The 15,054-nt window shown below is 34.1% G+C and overlaps 1 protein-coding gene across 34 annotated transcripts in view; it reads left to right on the forward strand.

Annotated features, from left to right (window-relative positions):
- The window catches only part of chb (CLIP-associating protein), a 27,929-nt gene extending 13,188 nt beyond the window's left edge, over window positions 1-14,741 (forward strand). For 2 of the 34 annotated variants that reach the window (XM_076402970.1, XM_076403004.1), the window contains 21 exons: window positions 151-407; window positions 458-568; window positions 1,386-1,433; window positions 1,775-1,926; window positions 1,989-2,225; window positions 2,281-2,537; window positions 2,873-3,057; window positions 3,162-3,269; window positions 3,838-3,966; window positions 4,426-4,443; window positions 5,809-5,895; window positions 5,955-6,241; window positions 7,510-7,641; window positions 7,819-7,881; window positions 9,623-10,258; window positions 10,316-10,526; window positions 10,648-10,872; window positions 10,966-11,119; window positions 11,176-11,353; window positions 12,530-12,733; window positions 12,789-14,741. In XM_076402970.1, the coding sequence (XP_076259085.1) occupies window positions 151-407; window positions 458-568; window positions 1,386-1,433; window positions 1,775-1,926; window positions 1,989-2,225; window positions 2,281-2,537; window positions 2,873-3,057; window positions 3,162-3,269; window positions 3,838-3,966; window positions 4,426-4,443; window positions 5,809-5,895; window positions 5,955-6,241; window positions 7,510-7,641; window positions 7,819-7,881; window positions 9,623-10,258; window positions 10,316-10,526; window positions 10,648-10,872; window positions 10,966-11,119; window positions 11,176-11,353; window positions 12,530-12,733; window positions 12,789-13,013 (3,904 nt within the window). In that variant the 3' untranslated portion in view covers window positions 13,014-14,741. The remainder of the gene's footprint in view (window positions 1-150; window positions 408-457; window positions 569-1,385; window positions 1,434-1,774; window positions 1,927-1,988; window positions 2,226-2,280; window positions 2,538-2,872; window positions 3,058-3,161; window positions 3,270-3,837; window positions 3,967-4,425; window positions 4,444-5,808; window positions 5,896-5,954; window positions 6,242-7,509; window positions 7,642-7,818; window positions 7,882-9,622; window positions 10,259-10,315; window positions 10,527-10,647; window positions 10,873-10,965; window positions 11,120-11,175; window positions 11,354-12,529; window positions 12,734-12,788) is intronic. The other 32 variants (XM_076402978.1, XM_076403005.1, XM_076402972.1 and 29 more) reach the window with 31 other exon arrangements.
- Window positions 14,742-15,054: the final 313 nt, after the last annotated feature.

Genomic DNA, 15,054 nt, shown 5'->3' on the forward strand with positions numbered 1-15,054 from the left:
AATCACTTTTAAAATGTAATATAAACTCTTAAACTGATTTTTAAATTCATAAAACTAAATTGTTACCAAATGATATACACAATACCATTGTCATTGTCATCTTGTCAGAATTTTACTGCTGCAAATTGCTCTCACCAACCTCTGTTCTAGGCATGGAGCTCATTCTTTAACACTGAATAAATTTACTCCGGATATAGTGAAGCTACTAAGTGATCCCACATCTTCGGTTAGAGACACTGCTTTTAGTACTTTAGTGGACTTGTATAAACATGTAGGTGAAAAGTTGAGGGTGGATCTACAAAAGCGAAACCTGGTGCCTCAAGCGAAGTGGGTGACGTTGTCCAGCAGATTCGACGAAGCAAGAAATAATGAGGAACTGTTGCCAACGGCTACGAAAAGTATTGAATGTGAGTATGATCTTGTAGTTATTATCCAGGATAATTCGTTTGTCTTGCAGTAAATTTCGACGAAGTGGACAGAATGGCCAAAACGCCGATGTCGATTAAAAAAACTACTTTCACCCCGGCCTCCAGCAAACCGAAATCGGCATACTCGAATACGAATGTCGGTAGGTTAATTATGTTTCCATTCTAATCTAATCCATATTGAAATTTAAACATATTTGACCAAAATTTAATTAAACCATCAAGCTCAAGTTAAGAATTAACATATAATATTAATCCCTTGCTATTTCTAAACACAAATGTTTGCGGAGCGGCTTAATTGTTTTTTTATACATATCATTTTAGCAGAAAATTTTAATTATATTGTTTCAGCTATTTGATTTTATGGTTTTTTATTTTTTGTTTATAATATAGGTTTATTTGGATGAGTAAAACATTTTTAATATTATCGATTTAATTGTTTAGTCTTTGTATACATTTTCATACTTGTTATTAGTAAAACTTATTCATATTCGTAAAAATCAACCAATCAGCGCAGCGACTAGAATGAATAAAACCTTCCATCCAGGTTTTCATTTTTTTTCAGTGAACTTCAACGATTTTTCCCATAGAATTTCTTTTTTTCTTCCAGCCATTGTCCATACTTTCTAAAATTATAGATTGTATCCATCAATGTATTTCAATAGCAAACTTAATCAAATAATAATATAATTAGAGAATAGCATAAAGATGATTTCCAAAAAAATATAATGGCAGAAATTTACTTTAACAAACCACAATTTAAAAACGTTAATTATTTTTTTACCTACCTAATACTAAAACAGAAAATGATCGATATTACTCATCTAATATAAGCTAATATTTTGTTTTATAACATGTTATTGACTTTAACGCTTTTTTTCATACCTAATTTGCTCTTTTTGTTTTCATATGATTTTATTTCTACTCCTTTACATACATCCTTTTCATCTGCATGAAAAGTTCTGAGCAGAGTTGGGTCACTCAGAAAACTTACCTTATCATCGGCATGTAAGTTTAATCTTATCAAGTACGCCTGTTAATTTGATGTCTGTTTATTGGTTCAATTGTTTTGCTAATATTTTTTTCTAAAATAACTGGTGAGGAAGATGGGAGAATGCTAATGTAAATTATAACAATTAACCCAAAATGTGTAAGTGTATAAATGATATCTATTTTTTTCACATTATCTAAGGAATATAGTTACTACATATATGTAAATAATTACTAACAAATTATAAATAAATAACAATTAAACCTTAATTTTGACATCAAATTACATTTATTGGGAATTAAAGTTATACGTGCATAAAGCGGGAAGGAACACAATATTTCACTTTTCATTTTCATAGCTGGCGCCGTGGACGAAGAAGTCTTTGTGAAATCCTTTGAAGATGTGCCCAATGTACAAATATTTTCACCTAGAGACGTAACAGAACACTTGAAAAGTATCCAAGAAGTCATATCAGACTCTAGTAAAGACTGGAATAAACGAGTGGATGCTGTAAGTACTTAACTGACTGTGTTTTATTTCGCTCTGTATATTTTATATAATATTTATTTCAGTTAAAGAAGATACGATCTCTTGTTATTGCTGGTGCTATGCAATCTGACGATTTCTATGTTGGTTTGAAAAATCTGGATATTCCTCTTCAAAACTCCATAAAAGATCTTCGATCGCAAGTGGTTAGAGAAGCATGCATCACTATAGCGTATCTATCTCAAAATATAGGAAACAGGTTTGACAAAACTGCTGAAATGTTACTACAATCACTCATCAACCTCATACAAAATTCAGCAAAGGTATTTCCGAAAATGATCTTTTAATATCCGATAATAATCTGTTAATTTCTTACAGATTATGGCCACATCCGGAGACGTCACGGTCAAATTTCTTATCAAGAACATTCACAATCCCCGATTAATACCAATCATCACCAGTAATGCTACCACGTCAAAGAGCAAGGAGATTCGTCGATCATGCTGCGAATTCATTGAGATTATACTCTCCCATTGGCCCACGCATCCCCTTGAGAAGCAAGTGGCTTTGCTGCAGGACTGTGTAAAAAAAGGTGTCGCCGATGCCGATCCCGAAGCGAGAGTTTCCTCGAGGAAGTAAGCCACTCAAAATGGTATTAGAATCTGGAATTAACTCTTATCATTCAAGTACCGATTTTGATGTTAAATGTTTAACGGTGAAACAAAATAAAATTGAGAACAAGCGTTATTAAACATGGAACTAGATCAATTCAAATTCAGTTTTCATTAATTCAAAATGCATATATGTGAAAAAGGTGCATATTAATGAATAGCCTCGCAACACAGTATCGCTAAAAAGTTATCGAAAAAAGTTATCGGCAAAAGTTATAGAAAATGATAAGAATTAGTTCGTGCTTCTAATATATATATATATATTGATTTCAGTGTTGTTACATGTATTTTATTTATAGAGCTTTCAAGGCATTCAGGGATCATTTCCCCGATCAGGCTGAGGTTCTGTTACAGTCTTTGGAACCCAGTTACAGAAGGGCGTTACAGGGTGACGGTATGTCGGCCAGCTCATCAAATAATAACCTTAACAGTTGCTTCAAAACCCCGAGACAATACGGAAAAACTGCTCCGCAAAGTGCGACAGGTAAATATGGAAGCAGGCAATTCTATATACATTTTTACCCTATACAGATGCTCTCTTTATAATGTGTTGGTTTTTCTAACGCTGCTAATATTGGACACGAACAGGCAGTACGGAGAATTTGACGAGCTCGGGTAGCGGATTGCACAGGGCGCCGTCGTTGCCTCGAAGTTACAGGCAACGCAGTGGCATACCTGTACTCTCCCGAACAGATAGTATGTGACATACTGTGAAATTAATGGTTTTGTGTCTTTTTTTTTTTAATTTTCAGGAAGATTGGCTTTTTTATTTGCATGATGTATAATATTCTGTAATATGAAATTTGACTTACTTTTGCAAATAATGCCAATATATATATAATCCACGTTTTTAACTACTAAATAGGAAACCTCATTAATTTCTGTAAATTAATTTTTTTCAACAAAATAATCAACTTTCCAATGTTCTAACAGTAATATAAATGTTGATGGTGTGAAATAAGACCTTGGGTTTTTTTTCCATCATCACTTTCGGCACATTTACATGATATACTGTTCTAATACACAAAAAAAATGTGGATTACTTTTTCAGATCCATATATGTATAGACATAGACATAGTTTCATATTACAAGATCCAGATGTTTAAATTTTAAAAAATAAAATAAATAAGTATTCTACATGCTATATTGAGAATTTATATATATGCTTTTTTAAACTCTCACTTCACCGTCATTAGCTACACCATTATTAACGTGAATCATCAGTGGCATCTAGGGTAACGGTTGGATCTTTCTGAATTGTAGATAGCGCGAGTAGGAAAGGATTTCGGAGCAATTCGGCGATCGATCTGCAGGCAGCACAAAGGGCGAAAGCCAGGGCACAGTATTCGGCAATGGCCAGGAGCAAAATTCACTCGGGCACAGCAAGCCTTCGTAGGTTTTCCTCCAATTTCATTTTTATTTATTTTGTCTGATTTTGTTGGTTTCTGTTCTTATTCGATGCAGCTACAGACTGTTTGCGTATGTGCATGAGCTATGTTTTACATGGTTTCAGAACCGTTTTCTAAAAAAGATATGAATTTTTACTTTTGGAAATCTAATTATTACAAGTTAGTCATTTCGTGATTTCCTTGATCAAAAATTCTGTTTTTTATTACGAAATGTATCTAGAACGAGAATATTTCCATTATTTTGTCCCACTGGAAACATTCTCGTAGATTTTGCCAAAAATCAGCATGTTCTAGTTATATACTTAGTGAATGATTTAGATATTTCTCACATCTTGAAGCTAGTAAACCAACTAAGAATAGTTGATTGTTATGACGCATCTTAATATATACCTTTGGCCATATTTATCTTAACCTTTGCTTTTTTCCATGTGCATTATCGCAGAGGGAGAGGTTCATACAGGTATTTATATCGATACATCTAACAAACGGCTACGAATTCTGCTGTAGTATTTTTTTGTTACCTGTTATATATTAAATAGTGCGGAATTGGTAGTTGCTAACTTTAAGCTACTAACACTTTTGCTTGCTAATTTTGTTTTACTTTTAAAACCAATCAGTTGTATTACACTTTTGTGATAAGAATAATAATAATATAGAATAGCCAAATTAGTATTTTGATCAAAAGAGTAATACATATTTTTCTCACGTATCTGGAAAATAATAATAGGTTTAAATGTATTTCTTTCGTAACGTCACCTTTTTTTTTTCAAAAATAGACAAAAATACTTTTTTATTCAAAAATTTTAACATTTTAGCTGGCAAAACCTGGATTCCATAAACTACGACTAGAAACTGAAAAAAACCTTCATTCCATCACTAACTGATTCCATTTTAAGTAAATCTGATAAATTGATTAATATACTCGTAAGGATAACACTAGCCCAAACCAGAATGAAATAATTTACAACAGTTAAATAAGGAGAGGTCACACTTTTCATGTAAAGAATAATTATTATCATAATCTGACATGAATAGCTAAAACAAAAAACATGCCGAAAAAAACTAGTAACAAAGCGACAAAAGACCAATTAAGAATAAATAAAGATAGAACAAAAATGAAGAGAATGAGGGAAATCGAAAAACTGGAAACGTAGATTTGAGAGGAAGGCAGGGATAATAAAAAATATAGAATAAACAGTGCATTCTCTGCTAATAAAAAATCATAAATAGATATTTAAATAGAAGCAACATTTACATTATAAGATGATCACTACATAAATAACGATGTTTGACGAAAATTCGCAATGAAAAAAAGCTAAAAGTAAGTAGAAATAGAAATATAATTACAGAGAATGGACGCAAAATATGGATGAATATCATGATAGATAAGAACATGAAGTAAATATAATAAGATATATAAAACATAGAATAAAGCTGTTGAGACATGTGTTAGGGAATTAAAAATATACTAACAAAATTGTTATCCACAGGAATAAGAAAATTAAGATGGCTGGACGAAGTAAGACATGGTATTTAAGAGATACATATAACAGAAGATTTTATAAAGTCAAAGATTAGAAGGCGTACCAGCAAGTAAAATGAAAATTAGATGGAGACTTTTTGAAACTGGTGCGTGAACTCTAATAAGCGTTTTTGGTGATACAATATGAATAATACCATATAAGCTCTTTATTAATCTAATTATGTTCGATTAAATTGTATCCTTAAAAGACAAACAACATAAGAAAGATCATTATCAAACCTACATTATTTTCCAGGTGATACTTTTGCTTCTCTCTATAACATTTTAATTGCCTTTTTATAGCGAGACCAAAACGATCCCCAGACACTATTGTTACGGCATCGCCGGAGCGGGTCAGTCGAACTAGAAGTCGCAGTTCTCAGTCCCAACGTCAGTATTTTTTAAATCCGCTGAATATGATTGTTTTAATTCGCCTATCTGATTTACAGCGACCAGTAGGTCCGGATCTCCCAGTTCCCGACTGGCCTACTTATATAATCGATCAGCGGACCACGATTCATCGCCCAGACCAAGAAGATTGTCCTCTGGTATACCCCGTTCCACCCAGGGTTCCCGGGATACCTCCAGAGAAACCAGTCCGAGCAGAGGTTCGGGAATATCTCGCTTTAGGCGCGGCACAGACCGGCCTCCACTTAGTCCTGCCTCTAGGCCCGTGCTCGCACAAAAGATTCTACAACAGAGCAGGGAGGCTGAGACGGCTTTGGCTGATGCATTCGTAAGTGTGAGCGTCTCATTTAAACGGTTTCGAAGGTTAAAAAAAGCATTATCTCTTAATGCTTTTAATATAATAAATATTTATATGCCTAAGTTAATGCACAACGGCGAGTTCGTTTATTTAAATGAATAATATAAAAACATATACATTTAAAGATGTTAAATTGATAAATAATGTTGAAAGCATTATGAATTGGATGGAAATTCTACGATCTCGGACCTGCTTGACTGGTTTCGTCTAGCCTCGGTGAACCCCTATTATCCGGAGCATTCGACAACGAGCTGATGGGATATGGCCTAGTTTCACCAGATATTCGATAGAATGCGATATTTTATGCTGTCTCGAGTCAGAATTCATTTCCCATGCCACAAATATTACAAAACCAGTCGAACGGTCTGATAAATTAACCCTAAAAATTAAACAATTTTCTTAAATAAATGTTATTAAGTCTCAACAGTGTTACTGTGTATTAAATCGCATTGATTACATTTCCAACCAACTTCATGTTGAAGCCTCACCGACAGCCTTCACTTTTCAGTATGTATTATTTCGTCGAAATGTGAACAAAAATGTTTAAATTTGTACCGAACAAGTCGAATTTGCCGGAAGTATTTCTTTTTTATTTTAATTTGGAGATAGATGCGGCTTAAATCCGTCGAATACTATGTGAAGCTTATGACCATGCTCCATCAATTTCAACATGTGAATGGTAGTTTTGACGTTTTAAAGGTGGCGAATTTGACAGCGAAAATAAAGAGCGTTACCCGCCATATTCTCCAGACCTTGCTACTTTTGATTACTACTTGTTCCGACATATGAGTCGTGACCTGTCTGAACAGCGCTTCACCTATGAAGATACTAAAAAATGGGTCGATTCGTGGATCCGCAAAATTGCCTGAAACATGGGAAAATGTAGGGGCTATCGATGTACAATACTTTCAATAAATATATATTGTACCGATTTTTCACAATAAACCTTCAAATTAAAATAGAATCTTTAAAACTAATTTATAGGTCTAATAATTATTGAGAAATAGTATTAATCGATAACTGATCGATTCTATTTTGAACATTTTTTCAAAATTTCAACAAAATCAGTGCGTTAGTTTTTGTGAAATCACATGCTTTTACCTCAAAAATATTTTTTTATTAAGAAAGACCAATGTGCCTTCGATCCTCTTGAGTGTCTGTCAGACTTACTTCAATTGACGGAAATCTTTGTAAATCCACGCAACCTTAATATTGCTCTAAACACGATGAATTTGCAGAATGATTCTGGAGAAAGTCACTATCGGAGCCCAAGGAAGACAATGAGGAGCTTGGACAATCACTCGGACGAATCGGAAACCTCCAGTGTCTGCTCAGAAAGATCCTACGATTCATTCAAGAGACCCTCCGATGTGAGTATTCTTACAACAGTATCGATTAGTATGTATAACCTTATTTATATTCAACATTTGGGGCTTCTTTCTGTATAACAATAATATAATTTATTGGTTTTGGCCTCCAATATTCATAACTTCAAGATTAAGTCATATTCAGATAAGATTGTGACTAATTTTCATTTTTCATATCAGTCATATTCGTGGAGCGGTTCGCAGCAAAGGTTGGCCAGCAGGGATCTGTGGGAGCCCTGCCGCGTAAGTAACTAGAAGCTATCATAGAGCTTTGCACGCATCTTCACTTACACTGGGTTTTCTTCTATTCATTACATATATTTTGTTTCTTCTTGTTAGCTTTCTTCTATATTAATATATTTTCTTAAAACATACATTGAACAATTTATATAAAATGGCTATTATATAAGTGGCGTTTAAAATGTTGCCAATTGCTTTATATCGCAGATATTTTGAGGCTGATAAAATGCTTTCGCATGGTTTTAGATTATTAAGGAATTTTCTCTACATTAACTTGAATTATTATGATGATTTTCCCTACTAAGTATATTATATTTAACAAGTTTCCTACGAACAGTGATACAATTGGCACTAATTGGTGTTTTATGCAAATTGACCTCTATATTTATTATTTCGATCAAATTAGGTGCGTGAAAAAGTGTTTTCATTTACATATATAAAGTCAAAGGTTTTTTCAAAAGAGACAGTTATAAATACAAAAAATTAGCCTTTGAATGTATATATAATTTCCAAAAATTAAATTAATAGAAGAAATTACCTCAATAAGATTCAACAATTTAAATAACGTCTATTGCTTTTTCAGCCGCCTAATATCTTTATAATTATTATATTAATAATATATGATTTATAGACACGAATTCAATGTTACAGTTTTTTACAGCCAAAGGTCCAAATAATATACGTGAAACTAATAAACATTCAAAATATTTTAAATTCAAATTAATGTAATAACACAAATTTACATATTCGGTTCAACTTTTGAACCCGAGCAGATGAGAACGATTCGTAACGTTATTTGATGCCCAGAACTCAGAGTTTTAGCCCGTGTACAGTTGGTTCTAGTTTTTGAGTTCGCACATAGTGACAGCGGTGCGCTCTTGTAACGACTGTCAACTGACGAGCATTAAACATCATTTGGAACTTGTTTTTGTGCTGTGATTGTGCTTCAGGTGGTGTAAAAATGCAGGAACCATGTTGCAAAGTCGGTACAAACTGTTTTTGTTACGTTTGTGGATGTTATATACTCAATAATCATGGAAAAATGACAAATGCATTCGAAAATTTATATTTACCATACTTTTGCTATAGTAAACACTTCAGGTGGTGTAAAAATGCAGGAACCATTTTGCAGAGTCGGTTCAAACTGGTTTTGTTACGTTTGTGGATGTTATATACTCAGTAATCATGGAAAAATGACAAATGCATTCGAAAATGCGTATTTACCATACTTTTGCTATAGTAAACACTGACAAGCCATAGGTAATTAGAATACCAAGACATGATAAGCGAATACTGTTGAACCCTAATGTGGGAAACAGATCCCAAGATGTATAAAAGACTCAGTTCAACCTCTGCTCATTTCTGATTTATACTTTTTAATTCAATAAATGGTCGTTAATTGCCAAAAAAATAGTAAAACAATGAATTTATTGAATATTCAGAAAACTAGAACTAATTTTAAAAACGGGCTGCTGATTGGTTTCAACCCCTAGTTTACCTTATAAACAGCTTTTGGTTGCTCAGGTTCAAAAACTGCGTATACTAGTGTAATTAATCCACAGTATAATTAAATCAAATACGATAATTGTTATTTGATGTAGTTTATAAATAAGGATTATATAATATGTATTTTACAATTTTAAATTCCTTAACTGTGGTTTTCGTCACAAACGCATTGGGAGCTTAAAAATGTTTCTGTGTATTTTAACGATATATTTCAAGTAATACATTAATTTATATTCAGGATATCAACGAAATTATCGCACTATGCGCCTGCACTAACTGGCAGGAAAGACGCGACGGCCTGATGTCTCTTCAATACTACCTTAGTCAGGAAATCAAATTAACATCGGGCGAACTGAAACACTTGACAGAGATTTTTACCAAGATGTTCATGGATTCGCACACGAAAGGCTGGGGCGTTTTTCTCGATACTCTCCACGAAATCATCAAGATGCACAAAGAAGACCTTGATTATTGGGTCTACGTGTTGCTTCAGCGAGTGTTTCTTAAAATAGGCGGAGAAACACTCAACTCCATTCAAAGCAAACTGATCCATACCCTGGATCTAATCAAATACAGTTTCCCGGTGAGCTTGCTAATAGCGAACGTCTATCGGTTTTTGTTGGACGCCACTCAAACGCCGAATTTGAAATCGAAAACTGTGGTGTTGAACTTTCTGAGCACGTTGTGCAGTCAGCAGGACGCGGCGGCTGCCATATCGACGACCCCCAACGCCTTGCAAGCCCTGCAGAAACTGATCGCCTTCTCGCAGGACAGCAAATCGACGGAGATGCGTCAGGTAGCCAAGTTGTGCATTGTGGCCTTATGGAACTGCAACACGCCGGCGGTTACGATGATGCTCACCGAACTTCCCAAGGTTTGTTAGAAGCTGTCCTAATATGGTATATATATATTTATTTCATCGATTTTTCAGGAACAGCAAGATATCGCATCCAACATTGTACATAATCATATGCGAAAGACATCAAATAGTAGCGAACCAAGCAGTCCAATGATATCAGGCAGTCCAAAACCATTATCACCGAGTACACCACCATTCGGTGACCAGGAGGATGTGTACAAGAGCCTGCGGCGTACAACAGCCGAAATCCAAAACTACAGTTTCGAAACCTTAGGTAGGTCAAGTAAGTACTCCACATATTTTTAATACTGGTTAACAGTGATGAAGTATGTTTTAGTATAGTGCGTAACAAGCTTTTTTATAGTTCGTTATATAGACGTTATTAGTTCATATTTATATTTTAGGAATATTTTCAGGACCTAAATTAGATAGGGATAGAGATACGACATCGCAAGACTCGGGAATATCGCAAATGTCAGCAGGGAACGATGTGAGGAACGACATAGGAATTTTAGAAGAAAAAATGGAAGATTTGAGGCCTTTCGGTATCAGATCCGGAGCAAGATCATTACCGTACACAAGCGTAAACGGGGTGACCGAGACTGATTCAAATGGATGCAGAAGTTTAGGTATTGTTTAATGACATTAAATGTGTGGGAAACATACTTTCCCTACTCCTAATGTATTTTCAAACATTCGATTATCAACTTCTATCTTTTAAGGAGATTTAAAAGACTCAGATGCCATAGTAAAAGAAGTCATTGACCGATGTTGTATAGATCACCTCACTCCGTTAGCAGAGAAACGCGGACTTTTAAACCAGATTCTGGATCTTATCAGACAAGGACACGTCCAAAGCATCTTAACCAACTTCAAGTAAGATATATCATGATGCGTTACAATAGAAACTACACATATCTGTTTATTTACAGAAAATTACTTAGAATATTTATCGATCATTTGGAGGCAAGCGATCCACAAAATCAAGTTATAATTTTAAAAATACTGGCAGCTATTTTTCAAAGTCCCACCATGAAGGATACTTGGCAGAATTTTGTCGAACTAATTACTTTGAAGGTGTTAAAGGCACATAGCATGGAGAAACGCGAGGTAAAATATTGAATGTTAAACAGGCCACTAGACATGCAATAAGATCAGTGAAGATCTTTCATCAGGTTAAATCGCGATCTATACATTAGTTTTAATTTTTTTAATTTAAAGCTTTATTGTGAAAATCGACATACCACCGCCTACTATACAGGGTGCGCGTTGTCGTGGTGCAGCCTAACGCTCTTGGTCAGTTTTGCTGGAGAAGAAGGCAATTTTGGATGGGTCTTTTGAGTTTCCTCAACGTCTCGCAGTACCTGTCCGAATTTATTGTGGTCCCTATAAACTCGGTAAGCGAGAGGTCTTCTCGGTCCCAAAACACTGTAGCCATCACTTTTTCTGCGGATAGCGTCTGCTTAAACTTCTTTGGCCTAGGTGATCCAAGATTGCGCCATTGTTTCGACTGTTCTTTTGGTGGCCGCGCACACATCTTGCGATAACCAAGTTTTTCAGTCAAAATGTTGTCGATGGTTTTTTCATAAACCTCGGAAACATGGTCAGCCAGATCCCGAAGCGTTACTCTCCGATCCTCGAGGATAATGCGTTCAATCTTCACTACGATTTCGTCGGACACCGAGGGCATCCCGCTCCTTTTCTCGTCGTGGACGTCAGTGCGTCCTTCGGAGAACTCCCTGCACCATTTGCGTACGTGTTGAACGCTGATGTTTTCCATAAACTTCTTCCAACTGTCTATGAATTTCAATAAGTTCAAGTTTCTTTGCGTTTAAAATCGAATCACTAAACGGATTTCACACCTGGCGGTGAATAGGGAATGAAATGGAGGGACCAACAATCAAGGCAGTGTTGCCAGATTTCGCCTAGCATCTCGCGCGGCGAGTGTACAGCATTGGGAACCTTATTTTTTACTTGCCCCTCGTAATTTCAATCCATCACATTTTTCACTGTTACTTCATGTCAAACTCAAATGTCGAGATTTTATTGGTACCCAATTTTATATAAACGGTTCAAAACTGTGTTATGGTCGATATTTCAAGAGCGATATCGAGCGATGGACAATATCACTCTACATACATATTGTTTAAAATGTCATGGGTTTTTTCAACAATTAGTCGACCGGGCAAATGTTCAATAAGCAATATCTTCTTATTTACACGTCTAGTGGATCTTATATCAGTCAATTTAATCACGCCATGTCAGTTGCAATTTTAATATCTGTAGGTGGTAAAAGAAGCAGAAACCACAGCTGCCGCAATGGCGGTATGCCCCTTTGATACTGTCGTATACACTTTAGCTCCCTTAATCCGCACTAGCCCATATCCAGAAGATTTAGGTGCCATAAAAATGTTAACTAAACTAATAGAGGCGAATCCGAATCAAATCACGGATGAGCATCTGCAACAAATAATGCCAGGAATTCTAAAGGTAATTTGAGTTATTTACATTCGAAATTGATTCATTACATCTTTTTGTTTTATAGGGAACAGATCATAACGAGAGTCCAGTGCGGAAAAGTTCGATATTCTGCATGGTAGCCTTATACAAGGCAGTTGGAGAGGAACGATTTTCCAAGTACATTAATCTTCTGACCGGTAGTAAAGTGAAGTTATTAAGGTTGTATATTACTAGAGCTGAAGTAAGTAATTCATCAATGCCCACTAGTCCGAAAAATTCCAGCAGCAATACTTTAACACCGAAAACTTAGAATTAAACATTCTCATCACACTACGTTTACTCATATCAGTTTATGTTTTTTTGTTCGACAATGTACTCTTCTGTTCCTCTCTTAATTCGTAGCCGGAGCATTTCTTTCTCTCAATGCGAGATTAATTTATAATTAACGAATTTTTTATACATATATAAAACGAGCTTTATATTAGAATGTGAAAGAAAACGACATGAGCCCTATGGATAACTACTAACTTTTATTGTGATTTACTATTACATATATAATTTTCTCTTCATTGCGCGTTATGTTTATTAATTGTTAATAAGAGGGAACTAATTTATGGCTGTTATTTGCTATATTTTATTTTTACTTTTTTTCAATTTTTTTTAGTAGCTTTGTATATATCTGATAATAATGTAAGTAACAATATATATGACGGTTATGTTCTGATGTTATTTCTTTTGAAAACATACTTCAGGCAGTAAAAAGTCGTTGGAAGATTTGATATTTTATACAGGGAGTCTCGAAAAAAGTCATTATTTTGTTCTAAGACGTTTTAAAATAAGCTGAATAATAAAGAATTTTAAAATAACCTGGGGGAAAGTTCCCTATATATTATTTGTTCGGGTATGATAACATATTTTGTGTAGTTTATGATTTTATGTTAGATCTATATTATTGCAACCGTTTTTCTACCATTCACATGCACACATTTTAGATGTCTCTGACAAATATTATTTTTAGATTTATTTGACAAATTTAACCCGCTGGAAGGACATAACAGTAATGTATCATTTTAACAATTCGATTCGATTAACAGCACACGTAATCGACATAGCCTTATATGAAACAATTGCACACTGATGAAATCCATAAGGAAAAATCTTTCACTGCATTTGTAATTGTCGAGATGTCAGTAGCGAAAAACTGTTGCAAAAATGGTTTATTTCATTGAAAAAAGTGGAATGCGAGCTAGCTTGCTTTTGTTTAAGAGAGAGAAAGTTTTTAGTGTCACTGTATGCGTTTATTATATATGCCGTTATTATTTTGGATATTCTAGTGGTCATTGACTGTATAGACTGTTATTTATATTGTTGGTTTAAAAGAGTTAAGGCTGTTTTCAATATGAACAAGAAAAAAATAAATCTAGATGTCTCATTGTCGGTATCGTTGTGGTTACCAGATCAGAGGAGGCGGAATAAAAAAAAAGGATACATGAACCACAGAGATACCGGACAATAAATAGCGTGCCTACTTTACTGAATAAAAAAAACATATTTTGAATTAAAGATAAATGTCAATCTCAATTCAGTGTCGTGAAATGTGATTTATCAAAGTGCACAGAAACAAGATTTTGTACCTATTCGCCCTGCAGAGCGGCCTTAGATATTTTTTTGTTATGTACATAACAGCAACGAGACTTTAACCGCACCCCACTAAAACAAAAAATTTCAAACACTTCAACTGTTTTATGTTGGGTCGCCCTGTGGAACTAGGAGAAAAATATTTTAGATCTTTTTTATAGGAAACTTCGGAATAAAAATAGCTTAAAAGGATATTTTGTATGCCAAATAATATATAATATGTGCTATATTAAAGAAATTTTTAAAAACTACTAATAAGTTTGTAAATAATATTTAGCTGTTCATAATTTCGAGACTAGTGTCCCATTTACCTTTGAAAATCGCTTATCCCTAATGTTATTTGCTGTTTTTAAATAATTATACATGTATTCATTCTAAAATAAAGCTGAAATTACGTTAATTTTACGTCTTTTATTTTTTCGATCATCCAGAAAAATAATACCGAAATACAAAATGTGACATTTCATAAAAAATTATAATTTGAATTATAAATAAAATCACCTTATTTTTTCGACTTAACGAAGTTGCTAAATAAATATTTTGTTAAAAGTGTGACTTTGAACTAGTCAGAATAACAGTAGTTAACACAATATATTTTAATGCACTAAATAAAGAAATACATGTAAAAGCCAGTGCAATTTATTAATCAAAGAAGATTAATTGCTTAATTTAGTGTGTGTAAAATTAAAATAAAAAAAACTTGTAAACTAAAA

Source organism: Rhynchophorus ferrugineus, unplaced genomic scaffold (genome assembly GCF_030347505.1).
Source record: "Rhynchophorus ferrugineus isolate W39M unplaced genomic scaffold, kcgeb_rfMv2 rfM4, whole genome shotgun sequence".
NCBI classification, from domain to species: Eukaryota; Metazoa; Arthropoda; class Insecta; order Coleoptera; family Curculionidae; genus Rhynchophorus; species Rhynchophorus ferrugineus.